We start from the raw sequence: 22,823 nt of genomic DNA on the forward strand, positions 1-22,823 counted from the left end.
GGATTTCCTTCGTCACTGTTAATCCAAATCACGGATATATCGGTATTTGTTCGAATCGACAAACCATGGCAGTTAGCATTTAGCTTTTTTTTTTAAAAAAAAAAATTCCAGTTTAAGAATTGAGATCATTATGTTGATAGTTTCCCGGATGCTCTTGAACTTTCCACAGAGTTGTGTGGATGAACTCCGGTAGAATATCATAGTTCTTATCCGAAACCCCATACTCAACTGAGTTTTGTTTCGTAGAGATACTTATTGATTTAAAACAAAATAAAATATCCATACTTTTCATCACTGATAAAATTTCAGTGAAAAAATATAGGAATAGGTGAAGAAAGGAATATGTGAAGAACTATGCCAAAAATGTTTCGTTTCCTTGTAACAATGGTTAAAAAACAGTATAATGGGTGGTAACTTACCTTGTTTTCTCTTGTTTGGTAGCTTTGAAGCTAAGCAACTTGGACTGTTTTCTGGCTTCTCTTACTAGATCAAGCTTATGAGATATATAATTTTTCCCGGGTCTCTCTGAATTGATTAATTATTGATATTGATTACTACTATTTAATGATGTTACCAATTGGGTAGGGGCACAGAACGATGCAAAACCAGCTATGTTTTGTACTGCCAATGATTTACAAAGCCGGAAAGATTTTTCCAAGGGACTTGAGGTTCTTTGCCTTAATGGGGACACCAATTCTGCTGCTGACATCAAAGAAGTGCATATCTAAGTATTTATGCCCCAACAATGTAGAAGACGTAATTAAGTACTCCTTCGGTCCTTATTATAAGACCCCATTTGACTTTTTATTTGGTCCTAATTATAAGACTCCAATCCATTTTGTCTTTTATATTTATGCATTTTTTTCCAAGATAATCCTTCTAATAATGATAGTTTTAGCCAATATACCTAATTAGCAAGGATATTTTAGGAATGACAATACTTATTTATTATAAATAACCAACTTAACTTACTTCCTTAATCTCCTCAAATAAGTCAATTGGGTCTTATAATTAGGACCGGAGGAGTAATAAGTATAAATCACAAGGTTTGAGTGAAAGATTTATTTGAGTGAGAGATGTAAGATTAGGATTGAATGATTGATTGGGTAAGTAGGAGTGAAAACATGATTTGGTAAAATCATCACTGTGATCATGTGACACAAACGTGCGGCATAAGGATTAAACCTAAAACAATTATCACTGAGTTGGGCCTCTCCTGAACTTTGGGTTGTTTGAAATTAATTAGTCAAAGAAAATGATGCGCGCTGGAATTTCTAGATTGTTTGATCATTCCATTCCAACCCGCAAACTCTCCAGCTAACTTCTTATTGGATAAGTTCTTCCAACCAGTTAACTGCCCCCAAAAAATGTTAATTAAATATAAAAAGCATTAACTACGTATACTAGCTCAGCAAAATAGTGTCAACACTCCGTGTGGCAAATTTAGTTAATTTTTTAAAAAAAAACAAGAAGAAGAAGGAGAGAGGAGAAGAAAAGGGCGAATCGTATCCTAGTCTTTACGGAATTTTCCTTTTGTGACCAGAGGGGCTTGGGCCCATAACAAGCTGGAAGCCTGGAACCTCCTAAAAAGGGAAAAGAAAACATATGAACAAAAAAAAACAAGCCCATTTAGCCCAAAACACAAGAAGACAAAACCGAAATGGTGATGGGATCTAACGGTTACCCCCCACCCCGGGGGCCACGGTGCCGGACGATGTGAAAGATTTTGTTTTGTTTTTTTTAATGGAGATTTGCGTTAAAAAAATGTACCAAAAAATAAAGACAAACATCAGAACCTATTTTTGATTCCCTTCGTCCACATGCTGCGGAGTTATTGTAATTAAATATTAATTTTACAAATTACTGAGTTGAAATTACACTATTTGGATATTATTTTCCAAAAGAAAATCCCAAGATTCGGGGCACGTGCACCGGACCGACCACGGGAAACGCGATTAACAAATTCAGGCCTCAGCTAACAAATCTTTGGGATCTTTACACGTGGCATCGAGAAACTGGGACACGTGTCTGACGCGGCGTCAGAATCAGTACACAGCCCAGTAACCTCAAAACGTCTTTCCAACGATAGATATCAAACTTAAAGAAAGCATGCAAAGCAGAGCAGTAGGAAGGATACAAAAGAGAGTCTAAGAAAGAAGCCACGGATAGAAAGATAAAAGGAAGGCGAGAGCTGTTCTGTTCTGAATACAGGGTGGCTTGTGAATTCTTATCGGGAAAGATCATAACGGAAAGCAACTAAGTTAAAGATCCTTTTGCTTTTCGGATTCGGGAGTAACTAACGCTGGCCGTTGGAATTGATTCCGTCTTTATTTTGTGCGTCTTCTTGATTTGTCTGTTCTCAGGCCATATTTTTCTTTGGGCGGGGCTTGCTATTTGTATGGAAGCGCATGCTTATCACCACCCGATTCAAAGTGGCATCGTTTTCCTTCCCGGTTTGCATAACCAGTTCGATGATTCTGGAAATGTGAACCCCAACATTCCCTTTCTTTGTCCTCCATTTTCGTTGACTGACCCTTCTGTGCCGCCGCCGCCCCCCTTCGGGGTGCTGGTTCATCATAATCCAACCTCATTCACTCCATCATTGTGCCCTCTGAATCCAGCTCTCCTCATCAAGGTAGACGAGGAAAGATCAATGTCTTTGCATCAGGTAATATATGTTCTGGAGGCAACTATTTCTTTTTGTTTGTTTTGTGTTTCTGGTAGTTCTTTCTTTTTTCAATATTCTCTTTTCTTGCGGGTTCATGGGGGGCTGTGTTTTTAGTTTCTTTTATCATTCTGGGTTCAATTCAATTTGCAGTTTATGGCTGACGAAGGACTTATTCCATCGCCGAAAGAGGAGTTAAGAAGGAAAGTTGCCATTCAGAAGCTCAAACAGGTTTTCTTGCTCAACATAGCATTTTACTAAGTCTCCTCCGTTTACTCATTCTACCTTTTTCTCTTTTGTGCCTTAGATATAGAGTTCTTTTTCAGATCATTCTTCAGGTATTTGGCATTTTAAGTGTTTTGATTGGGAAATAGAATTGTGTTCTGTCTTGCCCGTGAAAATTCCATATTTTTTGTCAATGAATTGTGGTTTTGACGTATTAGAAATTTATGTCTAGTGTACTTGTTTAGTTTATTGGGGCTATGTATTCTTGACATCTAGACATCTATTGTTTTTCACTCTTGGAGAAATTTGATTATAGTTCCCAGGAGATTCTTGGACAATCTTTTTTGAAGATGCCTTTTTTTCCCCCTGCTTTCTTTCTTTTTCACATCATGGTGAGTTGTATCGTGCCTTTGGTGTGAAAGCTAATATGTAAAATCATGAATTCATTATTCTAATCCCTCCCTTAAAATGGGTGAGTGCCAGGTCATTCAATTTGAAGTTGTAGAAATTTGTGTTGTAGCTAATGACCTAAATAAAATACCCTGCATTAATTGTGCCTTTAGTGAAAGAGTAAGGACATCTTGATCATAATACCTTATGTGAAGATTGCAACCTGCCACATGATGAATGCGGAGGTTCAAGATAGGATTCCCTTATTACTTTTGATCTTGTATTTGTTTCCTCTGATATGCTTGCATTAGAATAATTGTTTTAAATGTTCTATGTTGTACTATCTTGATGATATTATCAATCAATTACCAATCCTGCACTTCAATTATATTGCCTCATCTCTAAAACTGTTTATCTGATGTTGCACATAACTTTGTAGATTGTTTCATCTTGGATTAAGAAGGTTGCACAGAATCATGGGCTTCCCAAGCACCAAATTTCTGTCACTTCAGCCACCATATTGACTTATGGATCTTATGGCCTTGGAGTACGTCCTCTCAATTTCAGTTTGTGCCGTATAATTTCAAAGATGTTAGTTTGCTATTTATATTTTATGTCTTGGCCCGGTGGTGGAAGTTTGAAAATATAACATTTTGAATTCAGTTGATCATATTGCATTTTCACTATTAAGGGTCTTTACCTGATTTAAGGGCTCCTTTGCAAAAATTTGTGCTCATAAAATGCTTACTTGCTAGAGATGTGGATTAATTGACACATGACTGAACTACAGGCTTCCCCTTAAAGTGAACAGACATAAACAAAGTGACCAAGCTCCCAACTCATTGATTCTGTAGCTTTATTAGATGTTCCTTGACGAATAAAACACTGTTCATTTTTCTTTTGTTTGGAGGTATATCCTTAATTATATTACTTAAAATGAATTGTGATCCACCGTTAAATGATGAACTGCTTTGTCTTTGTCTGGTCTAAAGCTTTTAGCCATGAAAACACTGTTACTTGGTTTTACTTGATCTTTTGAGTATCTAAGCCTTTTGCGGGGGCTCATTAAGGACTCCTAAAGCTGAAAGCTCTAATGTTTACTTTTTGATCTTCAGCTAACATTTATATTTTAATTTATTGTGATTTGCCACAATTTATTGACATGTCAAAAACTTATTTTGTCTTCTTAACTTTTTAATATGTTCAGGTTCACAGTCCAGAATCTGATATTGATGCTCTCTGTGTTGCTCCTTTCTTTGCTTCAATGGCTGTAAGTCTGTTGTATTCTTCTATTTATCAGTAATTTTCTATTTGGCTGTGCAGCAACTGTCTTGATCTCCATGACTTATGATTTATGCAGGAGGACTTTTTTGTTTGTTTGCATGACATGCTTCAAAAGAGACCCGAAGTATCTGAGATACACTGTGTTAAGGGTGCAAAAGTGCCTCTAATACGGTTCAAGTTTGATGGAATTTCTATTGATCTGCCGTATGCTCGACTTAAAGTTTTATATGTTCCTGAGGTGAGCATGTTTAGTTTCTAATTATGAAACACTTTTTTGTTTTTTGGGGTCATTTATTAGGTATGAAACTTTGTTAACATGACTTTTGGAGCAATTACATATGTGAAGAGTTAATAAATTCTTGAATACTTGTGCCCAGTATTTTCTACTAAATATGTCATTGGCTCTTTAACTAGTTGCTTAGTGTTAACACCAGAACATTGCTATGGTTCTTTTTTTCCTGACCTTGTTTAATAAATTCCTTTACCCTTGTTAATTATTTCCTTGGATATATTGGATTGCTGAGCCTTTAGTCCGCAGCATGTAGACATATTAAACCCCTTCTTCACAAGGAATATTGATGGCACCAGCTGGAAAAGCCTGTCTGGAGTTCGTGCAAATAAGCATATTCTTCAGCTCGTTCCAAATGTGGAGGTAAAATGCATGGCAGTCTTTTTTTCTCATATGAAATCAAGTTTTTTTAACTTTTTGCACTTATATCTGTGTAATGCAAAATATAAAACTAGAAAAATGTCTTGTTGATTGATTTGGGAAAGAAGGACTGGAACCGTAGTCCTGTTCTGTTTCACTCCTCTCTTGGGCCATATTGGTTTTGTTATATCTCATGTATGCGACAATTGTTTTCAGAATTTCCAATCTATGCTGAGATTTCTTAAATTATGGGCAAAAAGGCGAGGAGTGTATGGAACTGTAAGTGCATTCGTACTAGAGTAGCGTTCACTTACATTCTCTGCTTCAATTATGTACTTAAGTGTACAAGTTTTAAAACTTATGTGAAAATACATTCTTGTTTACAGTTGCTTGGTTATTTGGGAGGAGTTCATTTGGCTGTCCTTGCAGCTTTTATTTGTCGAAGACATCCAGATGCCTCCTTAAATGCTCTAATTATGCACTTTTTTCAAACATTTGCCTTTTGGCCCTGGCCTAAACCAGTAATAGTGCATGAAGGGATATTCCCAACAATAACAGATGTTATGGAGACACAATCCTTGATGCCTATGCAGCTTCCATCCAGTCCTTATGAGTATTGCCATTCAAATATTACTAGAAGCACATTCTATCGAATTAGGAATGAGTTTCTACGAGGACGTAATATGACATGGGTATGTTACTATGTTTTTTCTTTAAAAAAAATTAACACTGATATGCTTGTTGCCATCTTACCTTATTTTGTCAATGATTTATTCAAGGGCACTTAATCATATCGCATCATCATATATTGTGGTGCCTTTCTGGTTTTGTTTGACAACTGCAATGGAAGTATGCTCTATTGTTTCCTTTCAATAAATTGCATATATGTCATGAATTGACGACATGTTTGCTTATGAATATGTCTCGAGTCTCATTTCTTTATTTGAATGCATTGAAGGATCTTTTGCACTCAGACATTCATTGGGATGGTATTTCTGAGCCTTTTCCATATTCAAAAGAATATTCACTGTTTGCCAAGATTTACCTCTCTTCTCCTAATAAAGATGATCTTGGAGATTGGGTTGGTTGGGTCAAGTCACGGTTTCGTAGTCTTCTTCTCATGGTATGTGCCTTACTTGGATTGTGTTATCTGTATGAGTTACAATTTACACCGTTGAAATTAGGCTATCATCACTTATGAAAATGGTTATGGAGCTGAATGAATTACAAGAATGGTCATTGCTCAGTAATGAGTGTATGCTTTTATCTCATTATTTCAATAATTTATTTTTAATGTAACTTGAAACTTTTATTGATCATGAGGATAAAAATTTCTTATACTAGAGGAGCAAGAAATAATGGAGATTGATGTTAGTGGCAATATCAAAAATACTGGAATGGCTATTTTCTTTCTTCACAGTTTTTTTTTGGCACAAAAATCGCTAGTAATTAAAGTGTCGCCTTGGAAACATGTCAAAATATTTCATAAATGGACTCGTTATATAATAGACCCCAAGCACTTATTACATGGGAGCTCACAATAGTGATGACGGGAAGCAGTTATTGCCAACAATATCCCCATTATATGTTATCCTCATCTTCTTTTGTGGTTTCACTTATGCAGTTGGAGAAAATCCAAGGTTTTTGTGACCCTAACCCAACCGAATATGTCGATGCTGAGAAAACTGAGCCTAATGTGGTTTTCTATTGGGGCTTTCTAAACGGTAAGGATAATGTAACTGACAAGATACAATTGCTAGAGGAAGAGTTCATGAATAATCTTAGCACATACCATGATATTTCTCCTGGAAAGATGGAATTGTCCATTCTACTGGCTTCTGAGCTGCCCAAGAATGCTGCTTTGCTTGATGATGATACTGCAAAGCCTATAAAAACATGCTGGAAGAAGACAACTGACCTTGATAAGCCAAGAACTCTCTCAGCATACTCATAGCAGCGTCTTGCAGATCACTTTGCCAACAAAGGCATCTAGTAGTGGCGAGTTTGAGTGCTTAGGGTTATGGGGTAGATTCTAACTTATTTCATATCTCAATTTCCTGTATATATTGCAAGCCTTGTATTTTTTCGGCTTCAATATTTGCTTGGGTTTTAGGGAATAGATGATACAAGTCCTTGTGAATAGTTTTGTTTTTAGTCACACAAGAAGAATGAATAGTGTTGAAAATTAATTTAGGATTTGCTCAGGTGAATATGAATAAAATCTCACTGTACTATGCTTAAGCCAGATTGATGAAAACTGATTTTTTTTTTTTCCTGTCATGAAATTATGCAAGAATTTTTTTTATAGGCTCGGAATTATAAAGTTTTTATTGCTTATCATTACAATTTTCACCATTTTAATGTTTCGTGCAATAATTGAAACCCAGTGAAATATCATGTAATTTTTGTTCTATAAACTATGAAATGTAATTTTTTCATAAATTTTTTTTATAACACGAGAGATCACTGAATTTAACATCCTATTATATGTGGTATATTGAAATCATAGTGCCATACTGTTTTTATATTTTAAATTGATATTAGTAATTTAGTAATAATTTTGCTGTCTGCTTATGTATCAATTAAACTTGTTTATTCTAAAGAGACATTAGGCGTGAGATTTTCTCACCTCCTTAGGCGAGTGATTCCCCCGGTAAATATGGCTTACTAATCTGAAATTTAGAATAGTAAATATATCTCTTAAATTTCTGAATTAAAGTACTATAATTACCATTACTTTTATATTTTGAAATCGAAATCGTGTGATTAATAAATTTATAAATTATGTAATGTAATGTAATGTTTTCATTTCGATAAAATGAAATATTACTTGAAATTTAACATCCTATTACATTTTATATTACTATTACTGTTCATATACAAGCTTCTATACGCTTTATACTTTAAATTGATTAATGTTAATGATTTTGAATAACTACTTCTCTTTTTGTTTGTATGGTTGATAATCTTCTTGTTTGTATATCTGAGACTCTGTACATTCGAGAATCGAGATGTGAATTTTTCTCATCCGTCCAGGAGAATGATTTTTGTTGTTAAATGGTTCTTTCTTTTGCTATTCGATTCACCCAAGCAAATCTTGAGCTGACTTTAGACTATTCATTCTTCTTCTACAGCTAAAGAGACCTGTTCATTAGAACTTGTACAATGTATTTCCTAAAACCTATGCAAATATTGAAACTTAAAAATACAGGACTTGTAGTATATGTAGGAAGTTTAGAAATGTAATAAATTAGAATCTATCCCAGAGATCCCAAGCACTCAAACTCTTCACTATTAGATGCCCTTGTTGACATGGAAGATACTGCTGTGACTATTCTAAGGGGTTTTTTTGGCTTATTAATGTCAGTTGTCTTCTTTCAACATGTCTTTGTAGGCATTGCAATAAGTCATCATTAGACAGTATTCTTAGGCAGCTCGAAAGCCAGTAGAATGGACAATTTCATCTTTCTAAGAGAAACATTGTAGCATGTGCTAAGATTACTCATGAACTCCTTCTCTAACAATTGTATCTTGTCAGTTACATTATCCTTACCGTTTAGAAAGCCCCCAATGGAAAATCATGTTAGGCTCAGTTTTCTTAGTATTCACATATTTTATCAGGTTGGGATCACAAAAATCTAGGACTTCCTTCCTGCTGCAAAAGTGAAACTACACAATGATATGAGGATAATATATAAAGAGGATATTGTTAGCAATGATTCCTTATTGTCATCATGGGAACTTTCAAGTGATAAGTGCTTGTCATCTATTATGTAGTCAGTCCATTTATGTAGTATTTTGACATATTTGTAAACGGCCACTCTAATTACTGCTGGTTTTTATGCTGGAAAAATCTGTAAAGAAAGGAAATAGGCATCCCACTTTTTTGATAATGTCATTAAGCATTTGTCTTCATCATTTCTTGTTCATTTAGTATTAAGAAATTTTGTGTCTTGTGATCGACAAGAGTCTGAAGTTACACCAAAAGATTAACTATTGAAATAATGAGATAAAATCATACACTTATTATTAACCAATGACTACTCATGTCATTCATTAGGCTACATGACTATTTTCATAAGTGATGGTATTCTGATTTTGAAGGTCTATGCTGTAACTCAACTAAATAGCAATAGTCTAAGTAAAATACATACCATGAGGAGAAAATCATGAAAGCTGATACTTGACCCAACAAACCCAATCTCCAAAATCATCTTTATTAGGAGCAGAGAGGTAAATCTTGGCAAATAGTGAATATTCTTTTGAAAATGAAGAAGGCTTAGAAACACTATCCCAATGAAAGTCTGAGTTCAAAAGATCTTTCAATGCAACCAAAATAAAGAAATGAAACTCCAGGCATATAAGCAAACATGTTTTCAGTTCACGCATATATGCAATTTATTGAAAGAAAATAGTAGAACAAGCTACTATTATGGTCGGCCAGCAAGATCAAAAAGGCACTGCAACATATGGAGCATTATGATTAAGTGCTTGTGAATAATGTTATCAACGAAGCAGCAAGGTAAGATGCCAAAAAGCATATCTATGTAATTTTGATTTTTTTTTTTAAATACCCCATGTCATATTACATCCTTGTAGAAACTCGGTCCTAATTCGATAGAATATGCTTCTAATAATATTTGAATGGCAATACTCATGAGGACTAGATGGAAGCTGTATGGGCATCAAGGATTGTGTCTCTATAACATTTGTTACTGTTGGGAATACCCCTTCATGCACTATTACTGGTTTAGGCCAGGGCCAAAAGGCAAATGTTTGAAAAAAGTGCAAAACTAGAGCATTTAAGGAGGCATCTGGATGTCTTCGACAAATAAAAGCTGCAAGGACAGCCAAATGAACTCCTCCCAAATAACCAAGGAACTGTAAACAAGAATGTATTTTCACATAAGCTTTAAAGCTTGTGCACTTAAGTACACAAGTGAAGCAGACAATGTAAGTGAATGCTACTCTGGTACGAATGCACTTACAGTTCCATGCACTCCTCGCCTTTTTGCCCGCAATTTAAGAAATCTCAGCATAGATTGGAAGTCCTGAAAACAGTTTTTGCGCGTGAGAGGCTAGAAAACCGAGACGGCCTAAGAGGAATGAAGCAAAACAGGACCAATTGGATTCTGTTATTGTTTCCCAAATTAATCAGCAAGAAATTATGCTGGTTTAATATTTATTTTGTGTTACCTAGACATAAGTGACATAAGTTAGAGAACCTGATGACATGAGAGAAAACAGAGTGGCATGCATCTTACCTCAACATTTGGAACGGACAGGTTTTTCCAGCTATTCCTTGTGAAGAATGGTTTGACTAAAGGCTTTGCAACCCAATATATGAGGGAATAAATAACAGACGTGAAGGAATTTTTTGTTAGACAAAGGTCAGAAAAAATCAGAACAATGCCATGGCACCAAAACTAAACAATTAGTTAATTTTATTCAGTAGGAAATATCGAGCATGGACGTTCAAGAATTTGTTGACTCTTCACATACAATGCTTTGAGTTTGGCATATGGTAGATCAATGGAAATTCCATCAAACTTAAACAGCTTTAGAGGCACTTTTGCACCTTTGACAAAGTGTATCTCAAATACGTCTCTTTTCAAGCATGTCACCCAGACAAACAAAATGCATGTGATTATGAAGTTAATTTGAGCAGCTTAAAAGGTTAGTAAGTCAGCCAAGTGCTTCTGCATTATTTTTGGATTGGATACTGTAGATTGTCTATCTGCTTATTTATACACTTGATTGATTACTTAATGAATCCCTTGTGTTTAATTATTCGCTTGGCATATATGAATGCCACTTAGCATTATTGTATGAGAAAAACTTTTGCAGGGAGCCTTCTTCTTGGGATTCAGTGCTTCACCCACCCTGATGAATGAAGTCTTGGAGGGATATTACTCATAGGTTAATAGGATTTTGAAGTCTCATTTTTAAAAAAAAAAAACTTTTTTTTGGGGTATAAGTCAGATGTTGTATTTTATTTGTGATGGTGAGAGTATTTAATGTAACCATGGTATTCCTCCGCCATTTTAAGCGAGGGCAATTAATAAAATTTAGAGGTACCGTCCTCTTTTCCCAACAATATCTTATATTTTATGGTTAAAGTATACATTTAGTTCTTTAATTTTGTATAAAGTTTTAATTTGGTCTTTTAATTTTAAAAAGCATACATTTGATCCTTTAATTCTAAAATTATTAGGCTTTGATGATGATTTTTTGCAACAATCATGGATATTTTAAAATTAAAATCAATATGTTAGCATTTGAAAATATTTTCTCAACATTTAAGATCTTAATGTCACCATTTTTTTAAAAAAATTTTAGGGTTAAATGACTAAAAGTATACTTTTTAAAATTAAGAGACTAAATTAAAACCTTGTACAAAATTAAAGGATCAAAAGTACTTAGCCGATATTTTATTTAGCATATTGTTTTGTATTGGCTATGAATTTGAAATGTAAACTTTTTTTATAAAAAGAAAATTAATACGAACAGATCAGAGGAAGTTAAATTTACATCATCTTCCAAGGGGTAATTATTGCCCATCTGGTTGCATAGTATTAGGGTTTTTAATTTCTACATCACATTAAAGTGGAAGACATATGATATGGGCAAGTCCGCGAACATATTGACACGACTTGTCTTCATAATCAACGTCCATAATTAATGGAGTGCTTATTATTTAAGTCACTGGGGGAACCCCACAATATTTGCTTTCATTTATATCATTTTAATTATATTTTGTGCATTAATTCAAAACTATTGTTGGTAAAAAAAATGGAAAAATATTAAAGAAATTATGTAATTAATTTTTTTTACGAAATGTGAAATCCAAGTTTTTTCATATATATATATATTGGTAATATGAATATTACTCAAAATTTAGCTTTTTTTTAAATTATATCTTGCACCTTAAAATTGAAGCGTTGCACTGTTGTGATCGAACGAGAACATCGTTACTTTTATTTGCATCATATTGTGGGCTTGATGTTACGAGCATATGCTCACATGCTACTACTTGCAATGAAAAAAAATAATGTTTCATACTCGTAATTAAATAATTTAATTTGATACTTATATGGTTTTTTAATTAAATTATTTCATTTTTTAGAAATATTAAATCTTATAATTTTGTTTTATTAGTATTTTTAGTCTCTATGCAAAGATTAATGATGTTAATAGGGCAATCTAAAATATTTTAATCCTAAAAAATAACTCCTGATTTTTATAAAATATTTAAAAAGTAAATGACCTTTTTAAACAATCTAAAAATACGTTTTCATATAAGTTTAAATACAAGGACCAGATGTGGATCCGTGGCGCAATGGTAGCGCGTCTGACTCCAGATCAGAAGGTTGCGTGTTCGATTCACGTCGGGTTCAATCCCCTTTGTTTTTAATTGCCTCCGTTTTACAAGCCCAACTATTATCAATAATCATTATTAATCGATCCACTGAATGATAGAGCGTTGGCCGAAAAGCAAATAAAGAAAGGCGTGTCTTTGTGGCAACTCTAATGGCAATAATGGAATCTCCGGATTGTTCTTTTGATCTCCAACTCCTTCCCTTTTTGCCTAAAGTCATCTCATCATAAACCCTCAAGCCCACAAACCAAGCCCACCATAACTCATCCCTTCCTTGCACGCCACAATCCCATTCTTCCTCACTGTATATAAATCCCACTCCCTTCATAAAAATCTACTCATCATCTTTCAGTTCTCAGTACAGTTTCCCATAATACCAATTTCTCGACAAAATGACCAACTTCAAGCTCCTACCTCTCCTCCTCTTCTTCTACGTTCTGTCTGCAACTTCATCTTCCTTCAACGATGCCAACCTCATACAACAAACCTGCAAGCACACTCCAAACCAAGCCCTCTGTCTGCAATACCTCAAATCAGACCCTCGAAGCTCTGATGCTGACATCTCAGGGCTAGCTCTCATCATGGTGGACGCCATGAAAGCCAAAGCCAAGCAAGCCCTCGCCAAAATCCGCCAAGAGCTTCAGCGAAGAAGCCACAGTGATAGGGAAAAGCAAGCCCTGCGTTCTTGTGCAGACCAGTACAGAGCAGTTCTAGAAGCTGATGTTCCAGAAGCTATTGCAGCTCTGCAAAAGGGGGATCCTAAGTTTGCAGAAGATGGGGCTAATGACGCAGCCTTGGAAGCCAATTCTTGTGAAAGTGGCTTCTCCTCTGGGAAATCGCCACTCACACCAGAGAACAATGCTCTGCATGATATTGCTCAAGTTACTGCAGCTATTGTCAGAAACTTGCTTTAGATTTTTGTTCCTGGAATGATCTCTTTGCTGTGATAATGATTTAAGTTCAGTTAACGGTATTGGCGTGGTAAAGATCACAATCACTTCTGCTTTTTGTTGATGGGAATTGTTGGGAGGGGATAAGTATTGGTGTGTCTTTTTCCTCTGTTTTTTCTCGTTTTCACACGGAGAGCATTAACATGTCTTATTCAAATTCAATAAATGTATGGGGCTAAATTGATAAGGAAGAGCAGACAAAAACCACCACTTCACAAGCTTTGTCTTTTATCAACTCTGGGCGGCAAATACGCTGTTCGTGGTTTTTTCCCATATCAAGAGCTCGTCTAATCACTGATGGGTTGAGTCTGTAGCGAAGGGGTAAGTTTTACACGAATTAAATTTTGAATCTAAAAGTATTCATATTTAATATCCGTCAGAATAAGATTAGCAGTAATTTTGAAAAAAAAGAAGTAATTGTTTTTTTTTTTCATTTGAATAGGATGGACGAGTTATAACATTATTACTCTGATTACCTCTCCTCATCTCTCTCTTGATATCTTTTCCCCATCCAAACAGGACAAAAGTATGGATTAAGCTCATCAAACGAGTCCCATAGCCCAAAAACAAAAACCAAGATTCTTGTAATTATTGCAAAATAAAATTTATAAAAGAAAACAAGCACCCACGCACACAAAAGGTTCAATTTTTTTTTTTTATAGTTGATTAAATTACTTTAATATACTTATAATCATGAGAGAGGCATTCGATCTTAAAGAAATCTCATTAAAACTCTGTCTTCTCCTATCATCCAAAAAAAAAAACAGAAAACTCTGTTTTCTCCCTTCAGAAATGATCCTAATGAACAGTAACGCAATGATGGAATGCCAACCTGAGCTCTAGACTTACAAAGACAAACAGAATTTTCTGGGACCACCAACAAAATTTCAGACAATCAAATGAGTTTTCCCCATGAATTACACTCTGTTTTGTTCGGCTATAAACATGCTTTTTTTTTTGTTATTTTTATTTATAAATGCAACCATACCCATAAGAAAGATGTTAGATTTACTTTATTTTGTTACCATTCACATAGGAAAATTAATATTTAAATTTTTATTGGAAGAAGTGTCCAGACTTGAAATAAGATGCATATGTTTGGAAAAAAAATCATTATATCATGTTTAAAAAAAATTTAAGGAAAACTCTTGATGTCGTTTGGATTACAAATCCCTGACACTGTTAAAATTATTTAACTTGATAAAGAGAAGAAAACAAATTTTGAATGAATTTTTAGAATTTCGATGATTTAAATGGTGGAAATTTGTTCGTTATGATTGTTGTTGTTAGCTCCAATGCTAATTATGTATCAATTGACACATGGAACGGTACGGATGAGGTGGCAATCATATTATTATTGTTATTTCCTTTTCTTGGACACAGAGTGGCAATCTTGTTTGTTAATTGAGTTTTTAGGTATGTATAAACAATGTTAAAGTATTAGTATTTTCAATCCTGGGACCTAAATAATTAAACAAAAGGAAATTAAATTATTAGTTTATTCATGTCTCTTTTCCCCAGTGCATTGGCTGTTGTTGTTCTGTCCGTCTCATCTTTTTTTTAATACAGGAATTAGGTAGTCCTTGGAGAGTGTGAGATTTTATCTTAATTTTTAATTAACATTAATTTAAGTTAATTAAAAATATAAATATGAATATTCTAAATCTTGAATTCATACAAAAGTGAAAAAAGCCGAAACCTGTGTGCACAGAAACACGAATGCGGTGAGTGGAAGAATTCAGTGGGAAAAATTTTTTTCAAAAATATTTTTAACTAAAGATGAAAATGATGTGGCATTGAAGTCCCAAAATAAAATTAATACTGCTCAGGTTCGGTTTTTTTTTTTTGAAAAAATGAGTTACAGATATTAATCTAACTATTTTTTAAAAATTTACTGGAGACTAAAATATCCACCTGTCATTAATTTATTTTTTAAAACCTAAATGCCATTCTACCAAAAATAAAAAGCATATTTTTTTTATAAAAAGACAATTTATTAAATTTAAGTAAAATCATATACAAACTAGGGGTACCTTCTGCAATCTGGATAGTACTCCCTCCGGTTCAAAATATAAGGTAAATTTTCTTAAAGGGATTATTTTTTTTATAAAATAACATTTACTTTTGTCCAAGTATTTAATGAGATTTTTTTAATTTTATCTCTATATATTATCTCTCCTCTTTAATTCATTTATTACATCTTTTACTTATTCTTTTAATGAATAAGGGTGTACTAAGAAAAACAAATATATGCCTCACATATTTTTTCTTTTAAATTGATTTTAATTAGTTTTTTAATAAACATAACAATAGATAAAATTTAGTTTATATTTTAAAACGAAAGGAGTAAAGTTTGAGAAAAACACAAGAGCCCAGTTAAGAACCAAAGCTATAGCCTCACTTGAAATTTTGATTCTCACACCTCTCTCTCTCCCCTCTCTGGCTCCCATGAACCCCAGAATCAATCAGTGATGGGATCAGAACCAACAGAAAAAGGAGGAGAAGAAAAAGGACATCCGTGATACATGGGACAGCCCCAAGCTCCTCAAACCTTAAACTTTGTGTACACACCTCTTCCTTTTCCTTCTTTCCAGCCCATGGTATCCTCAAAACCTGCAAATTTCAATTACCCCCTCCCTCCCTCCCAGTCTCTCTCTCTCACACACACACATGATTAGACTTCAAATAATGCTTCGAACTTCATCATTAACAAATGCATTGTTCCAATTATTTTACAGCTGCCTCATCGCTTTCCATTTCTTAGACTTGGACATTAAACGTTTTAATTTAATCATGCTCACTCACATGATATGATTATTATACATCTCTGTTCCATAGACTAAATTTGTTTATAAATATTCTTTCTTTCTTTTTAATTGTGTTCAAATCCTAAACGTATGCCAACAACAAATTTCAAATATTTTCACCTCTTTCTTTTTCTCCAAATAGCGACAAACTAACTTCCCCATTTTTAACACACCAAACGACCAAACTAACCATAAATAGCAGTCAGCCTCAGGCACGAACATCAGAGACATTCGCCCTCCCTCCTCCTCCATCATCTTCTTCTTCATCCGCCATTTTCTCTCTCGAGACAGAAGAATGAGAAGCTTCAGCTCAGCCTCTGTACTCTCTTCTTCTTCCTCCTCCTCCTTTCCACTTCTTCTTCTTGCTCTGGTTGCTTCACTTCTCTTCACACCAACCCACCAATCCTCTGACCTTAATACAAGCAGTAATGGCGATTTCATAGACCAGATATGCAGAAAGACGCCTTTTTATGACCTCTGTATCGCCACCCTCCATTCAAATCCTCTCACCCGAAAACCTGATCTCAAAGGGGCTGCTCTTGTAATGGTGAATAACCTTCTGGCAAATACAAGTGACACTCTGAATTACATAGAAGGGCTCATCAAGCAGACTTCAGATCAACAGTTAGAGCAAGCCTTGGCTTTCTGTGCAGAGTCTTACATACCTATCGTCAAGTACACTCTTCCACAAGCAGCCGATGCTGTGAGCCAAGGCAGATTTGGGTTTGCCAGTTACTGTATCTCTGATGCTGCCAAAGAAATCAATAATTGTGATAAGAGATTCTCAGGCTCTGCTCAGAATAAGTCTCTTCTGGGGGATAGAAATGGGGTTCTGCAGAAGCTTGTTGGTGTGGCTTCTGCTATAATGAAGTTACTACTCAAGGGTTAATTTTTCGTTCACCCCGATCTAGAAGGCATTACTCTAATTTGGATTGTTATTTATTGGGTTTGTACAAAACTATATATATTTGTACTTTGAAGCAGGTATTCTTCCGTCACTGTCGAGTTTTCTCATCATTGTACCATGTCCTCTGCTTCAGCATTTTAGTCATATATACAAAGATTATTAGCATTTTGAATACTATGTTTCCTTTTATTTTTGTAGTCCAGTTCCGCAGAAAACGTTTCAAAATGTGATCTTTTATTCGTTTCCGACATCTACTTGCTTAGTTTATTAATTACTATATTTTAATCTGTAACATATTTTAAAAGAGGTAAAGTGATATAATCCTCCAAAGAAATTAGTCAATCTTGAGAAACTTGAGATTTCGCAAGTTTGTCTCAAGCAGCTGTCCAAAAGGTTCTATTATCTGCCATTTCTCAATCTCTGGTGGTTATTAAAAGAAAAGATAGTGGCCATAGTTCAATATATGAGAGTGGGCTTGGAGGAAGAAGACGACTAGAACAAAATCACCATATGGAAAAAAACAAACAAATTTCAGTCCCAAGCATCTGGAATTTTCTCATTTCGGTGAACGTGATCAGATGTTACAGGTGTCAAATTCCTATCAGATGGCGAAGCCTCGTAGGTCAACTTTTCCTTAGTATTTTCTTTTCTGGTTGACAGACGGAGGTGTCACATGTGAGATCACATGTTTTAACTATTCCTCAATATATTCCTTTTAAAAAAACAGAAAAAAAGGTCCAAACTGGCACACCCCATTTGACCCTAACAAGATCCAACCATCTCAAATGAAAATTGAGAGCAATAATGATAATAAGGCTGGCACACCTTTCGGCCCGTAAATGAAAACTTTTTGTGTTTTCTTGCAAGCTAGGTTAAGTTTCCTAGAAAATGTGTTCCCTTCAAGAGATCAAACAATTACCAGATAAAAGAAACAATTCAGAGAAGGAGAAACTTTCCTGGCTCTGTTCCTAGACAGAAACTACAACCTACAATTTGGTGGGAACGTAAGAAAATACCAAAATTATGATTTTATTTGATGCAAGTGGTATCCCTACTTCCACCAAAACTATGATTTTCGTGATTTTTAATGCAAAACCGAACATGTTCTTAGTTAATGACAAGGCTTTAACATGATAGTGTTCTTTTTTTTTTTTTTTGGCAGGTGAAATTCAAATCTTATCTTTATATTCATGTTTTTATTGTTCACAATTGCTAGTGCCATATGTATCATATAAAAACGACAAAATGGCTAAATTTGATGGGCCTGAGGCCTCTTTTCTTGCCAAAAAAAGAGAGGCTAAATTTGAATTCTTTTTTGTTTTTTTTTTTAACATCCACATTCTTGGGTCCGTCTTAAAAAGGAAAAGAAAAAGGACTCATTATGACTATGAGACATGAGCGGGGAATGCAATAGATGCACCTAAAAAACATCATAATGAATTCCCTACCAATCCCCACCCTCCAGTTTTAGGGTTTTTGTGTCTTCATTGGAGTTTGGAGGGAATAATAAAAAGGGAATCAATCATGAATTTTAATATCGGAGGGATTGCTGTTGTGAGGCTGGCATAGCAGAGTCAATGGTGCCATATGCTTTATAGTTTATATGACTTCTTTCACTTTTCCTTAGTTCAATATCACTGGGTGCTATTGCAATCAAGGTGAACCCACAAAAGATGCGTAATGATGATAACTTAGATAGACCCAGTTTTTGAAAATTAATAAATTAAAACAACTTCAAATAGATTTGTAAAAGCTTACTAAAATAATATATTTGATCTCCAAATTTTTGGCCACTCATTAATTCTGTAAAAGTGAGGATAGTCATGTGCTCCTGAAGAATCTAGAGGAAAATTTTCCTTCAACACTCGGTGAATATTATGCAACTTACAACCATTGAAACAATTAGGCAACAGAAAGTTGCCATTAGCCAAAGAGACCAAAAAAGGAAAAAAAGAAAAAAGAAAAAAAGAATTGGGCAAAGCCAATGAAGAACACTACTAGCAGTACAGCTATGTAATGAAACATCACCCCCTAAACATTGATTAATATACATAAAGGGGTAAGTTACTCACCAGGTTCTGTCACTCAGTTTCATAACATAAAGCGAATTACTATCTGAACAACGAAACACATAAAAGGGCTCGTGTGAGAGGAATAAGAACACTAAACCCTTTTATATTGGCCAAATACTGCACCATTGTTATTCTTGGGAAAAAAATGCATTCATCCGTGCGTCTTCTCGTTTGTTCTGACCAATCTGAACTTGTGACCTGCTTTACAAAACTGCAAGACACCATGGAATTGCAAAATTGACATTAAAATGGCTGCAACATGGTGTTATATGAATATAGTTGAAAGATCTACAGCCAGAGGAGAGGTTGAGAAGGTGTGTATTTTACATTTTAACTTGCTTGTTGTGAGATTATAAACTGGGAGCATTAGGGTTATTTGCTGATGGATTGAGAGGGTATTGAGCTGAAACTAAAGGAGATCCCTGGAAGCTTGCCACAGAACTGCTTCCAGATGACATTCCTGCAGAGAAAATTTCTTGGACCATAAGAGACAGGAAAGCTACAGTTTCCTCAAAAATGGCATGAAAGGCTACCAGGTCACTGGGACTCAATTTCCCAACTTGCATTCTAAGTAGGTTTATGCTGAAAATTTTCCCCGAATAATGGGGGATAGAGGAGACAGAGTAAACATGGCAGAAAGCACGTATAAAACCAAATCCAAAATATAGTCAGGTCAGCCATCACCAAAATCCACGATCCAAATATATTGCATGAGCATGGATACTCTTTGTCAATAAAATACCCTTCAAGCAAGTTTCAAGATCCGGTGGATATTAAAGTATTCCTAATTTGAAGACAAGATAATGAGCTCAACATCTAAAAGGACTCGTTTATAATGGAAGGCTTTTGCCTCATTGATCTTTTGAATCTTAAAATTTTACCATGGCTTAGCAATCCCAAATCAGGATCAAATAAGATGGCCAAAAAAAAAAAGGGATCAAATAAGAGAACCTTAGAACTAGAATTAGCAAATGATAATTAAAGTTTCAAATCATTGCATTTCATTAGAGATTACTCATCGTACACATGCTACAGTGGTCTCCATTCAACACGCAACGATCACCAAATAATGACTTCTCGTGTAAACAACAGAGATGTTACAGACCTCTTAATCAGGAGATTAGAAAGGTCTAGCTCTGCAGACAATAATAATTGGCATGGGAAGTAAATAGAAAGCAGATACCAAAGTTCACCTACATTGGTCTAAAACTCAACTCAACAATGGGCACATTCCGATGGTTATATCATGTATGAGCCTAATTCTAATCACAATTCAGTTTTCACTTCACAGTATCAGCAATACAATTCTGTATAAGGATAAATATTCACTTCAATCACAAAACATTACCTTGCAATATTATCACGATGCAAAAGACAATAGTGAAAACCGTGGCAAGTATGCTGCTGCTGGTGGTGGTGGAAGAGGATGATTTAGACGCTCTCATCTTCTTTAAGGCTTTCAAGCGCTCTATTCTTGCACGCTTCAACACGGCAAGTTCAGTTAGCTCCCTGATTAGCTTATGGTCAGCTGCGTCCAGTGATGGAGCTTGTGGAGGTCTTGGAGGTTTGGGTGCCTTTTTATTACTGCCTTTCTTACGTTTCTCCTTTACTTGAGTGTTCTCCATGTCAACTGAGTCTTGTCCAGAGAATAACTTGCTTGGCACATCCTTGGAAACACTGCTTAAATTCGACTCATTACAATACAAATCTGGCTTTTCTTCCTTTGTACCAACAAGCCCACCAGAAACCTTCGCAAACAATGACTTCTCTTGTTTTGCAGCACATGGATTAGATTCTTTCTTTGAGTTGTCTTCAGTTTCAGACCACCCTTTTTCAAGATCAAACTCAGAATCCTTATCTTCTGCATTTATGAGACCCATCCCCATGAATGTCCCAAACCTAATCCAGTCTATAATCTATCTCTTCTTGTCACACTACAAAAGTACACTAGCCCAAAAATTTCTTCCAAACGTAGCTCCTACCAGCCTCTCGGGCATAAATTCTATGGTAAGGACCAGCAATGGCCAGAAATCATCAAGAAATACCTTCTCTGTTCTACTACCACAACTGAGAATCCAGAAAATTTCAAACTGACCACGTTTCAAAATGTATATACGTATGGAAAATTCTCAATGCTAACTGCAAGCTGCTCAGTTCCTTCTTTTGAAGCCCTTCTGTCAAAATCTCATATTCCCAACTATTCAAATGCAATCCCAAGGATGAACTGACTCTGCATTACATGGTCGAAATACAAGCGGTTACATTGAAAATCAAGAAACTGCAAGCTAAAGGCACCATTCACAGACTACAATTACAGAAAAGTTTAAGGGGAAAAAAATTCAAGAAACCCTTGAGAAAAAAGCAAGGAACATCACCAGGAAAACGTGCAAGGCCCTAACAAGAGCACCAAAGTGCATCTCAGACTTGACGCCGGAAGGAGGGGATGACAAGAAAAATATTCAATCAATCAACCCCACAAAATGTAGCAGAAACAAATCTCTCATTACCCACGTCATATGAAGTTACATGTCGCTTGCAATACCAATTTCAATACATCCCACATAAATCAAAAGATTCAAAACCCACAAAAGCCCAAAACCCAACCCCATGAAACTAGGGTCCGCCATCATAATAACAATAAACAACAAACAAACACGAACAAGGAGAAAGGTAAAAAACCTTCAAGAAAGGAGAGAGCCCCACATCAGATGATAGGCCAAGAAAGGAAGAGTTAAAATTCCAGAGGTAAGGAAAGCCAGAGATAATAAACGAACAAGATGGGAAAGGAAATAACCGGGAAAGCACGGAGCTTGCTTTCTTTCCCAGGGAGATCACCTTGATCCTTTCAAAACGTCATATTTTAAAACCAAAACCATAACATGGTATGCTGTGTTGGGTACTATGGAATTGCAAGGAAGCCAAGGATTGAAGAAATGCCTCACCGACAGTCGCCAGCTTGGCATTGTGTTCCGTGGCCCTCAATTTAATCCTTTTTCTTTTTATAATTTCCCCCCAATTTAGTCATCTTTATTTTCTTTCCCTTCAAAATTAGCTCTTTTTTTTACCTTCAATTTTCCATCTAACTTTTCTTTTAGAATCTTGCTCTTTTTTTTGGTAATGAAGTTTTACATTTTTAATCAATCTATTTTGATTTTCAGCTTTTAGGGAGGTTATGTGGCCAAAAACGAAAGGTTTTAGAGAGGGTTAGGTAAAATACTTTTTACTATATATTATACTCATATTTGTCACTAATATTCATTGTTGTTATTATTTAAAAATTATTGCTTTTATTGTTAATTTTTAGTCATGTGTACAAAGAATTTTTTTGAAATTTTTTTTTACTCAGCATACCAAAACGTCAAAACAAATATAATTCCGTTTTTCAAAAGTAAAATAAGAAATATAAATATGCCTTGAGTTGGAGAATCAGTAGAATTTAATTTAACACAAATGTTCCCGTTTACCAATACTTTTTTTTAATTAATTTTTATTGGCC

The 22,823-nt window shown here is 35.0% G+C and overlaps 4 protein-coding genes and 1 non-coding gene across 7 annotated transcripts; 4 read left to right on the forward strand and 1 right to left on the reverse strand.

Moving 5' to 3' along the window:
• The first annotated feature begins 1,765 nt into the window (after window positions 1–1,765).
• LOC114718842 (nuclear poly(A) polymerase 3) lies at window positions 1,766–7,550 on the forward strand. Of its 2 annotated transcripts, XM_028904282.1 has the most exons (10): window positions 1,766–2,668; window positions 2,819–2,896; window positions 3,720–3,827; window positions 4,488–4,550; window positions 4,641–4,802; window positions 5,103–5,216; window positions 5,430–5,492; window positions 5,600–5,905; window positions 6,172–6,336; window positions 6,838–7,550. In XM_028904282.1, exons 1-10 carry the CDS (start codon window positions 2,399–2,401, stop codon window positions 7,165–7,167), a joined length of 1,659 nt encoding a protein of 552 aa, XP_028760115.1. In that variant the 5' UTR covers window positions 1,766–2,398; the 3' UTR covers window positions 7,168–7,550. The 2 variants fall into 2 exon arrangements, with proteins under 2 accessions (XP_028760115.1, XP_028760117.1); XM_028904284.1 differs by lacking the exon at window positions 6,172–6,336.
• A 4,988-nt stretch (window positions 7,551–12,538) lies between these two features.
• TRNAW-CCA (transfer RNA tryptophan (anticodon CCA)) lies at window positions 12,539–12,610 on the forward strand. The gene has a single exon. It is a non-coding gene; the product is annotated as a tRNA-Trp (tRNA).
• Window positions 12,611–12,680: 70 nt separating this feature from the next.
• Window positions 12,681–13,728, forward strand: LOC114718845 (cell wall / vacuolar inhibitor of fructosidase 1-like). The gene has a single exon (XM_028904288.1). It carries the CDS (start codon window positions 12,984–12,986, stop codon window positions 13,503–13,505), a length of 522 nt encoding a protein of 173 aa, XP_028760121.1. The 5' UTR covers window positions 12,681–12,983; the 3' UTR covers window positions 13,506–13,728.
• Window positions 13,729–16,421: 2,693 nt separating this feature from the next.
• LOC114718844 (cell wall / vacuolar inhibitor of fructosidase 1-like) lies at window positions 16,422–17,452 on the forward strand. Its single transcript, XM_028904287.1, has one exon. It carries the CDS (start codon window positions 16,644–16,646, stop codon window positions 17,235–17,237), a length of 594 nt encoding a protein of 197 aa, XP_028760120.1. The 5' UTR covers window positions 16,422–16,643; the 3' UTR covers window positions 17,238–17,452.
• Window positions 17,453–19,094: 1,642 nt separating this feature from the next.
• LOC114718843 (uncharacterized) lies at window positions 19,095–22,256 on the reverse strand. 2 transcript variants are annotated; one of them, XM_028904286.1, is made up of 4 exons: window positions 22,122–22,256; window positions 20,676–21,557; window positions 19,655–19,787; window positions 19,095–19,538 (listed from the first exon to the last, which is right to left on the reverse strand). In XM_028904286.1, exons 2-3 carry the CDS (start codon window positions 21,211–21,213, stop codon window positions 19,678–19,680), a joined length of 648 nt encoding a protein of 215 aa, XP_028760119.1. In that variant the 5' UTR covers window positions 21,214–21,557; window positions 22,122–22,256; the 3' UTR covers window positions 19,095–19,538; window positions 19,655–19,677. The 2 variants fall into 2 exon arrangements, with proteins under 2 accessions (XP_028760119.1, XP_028760118.1); XM_028904285.1 differs by lacking the exon at window positions 22,122–22,256 and adding an exon at window positions 22,007–22,109.
• Between the last annotated feature and the right edge of the window lie 567 nt (window positions 22,257–22,823).

The sequence above is a fragment of the Neltuma alba genome, unplaced genomic scaffold (genome assembly GCF_004799145.2).
Source record: "Neltuma alba isolate B1F8T4 unplaced genomic scaffold, ASM479914v2 tig00011873_pilon, whole genome shotgun sequence".
Taxonomy (NCBI): Eukaryota; Viridiplantae; Streptophyta; class Magnoliopsida; order Fabales; family Fabaceae; genus Neltuma; species Neltuma alba.

Coding starts and splice junctions, on each gene's coding strand:
- LOC114718842 (XM_028904282.1), top strand. CDS start 2,399: ATGGAAGCGCATGCTTATCACCACCCGATTCAAAGTGGCATCGTTTTC. Junction 2,669..2,818: donor GATCAATGTCTTTGCATCAG/GTAATATATGTT, acceptor TTCAATTTGCAG/TTTATGGCTGACGAAGGACT. Junction 5,217..5,429: donor AGCTCGTTCCAAATGTGGAG/GTAAAATGCATG, acceptor AATTGTTTTCAG/AATTTCCAATCTATGCTGAG.
- LOC114718845 (XM_028904288.1), top strand. CDS start 12,984: ATGACCAACTTCAAGCTCCTACCTCTCCTCCTCTTCTTCTACGTTCTG.
- LOC114718844 (XM_028904287.1), top strand. CDS start 16,644: ATGAGAAGCTTCAGCTCAGCCTCTGTACTCTCTTCTTCTTCCTCCTCC.
- LOC114718843 (XM_028904286.1), bottom strand. CDS start 21,213: ATGGGGATGGGTCTCATAAATGCAGAAGATAAGGATTCTGAGTTTGAT. Junction 19,788..20,675: donor CATCGTGATAATATTGCAAG/GTAATGTTTTGT, acceptor TTTTCTCTGCAG/GAATGTCATCTGGAAGCAGT.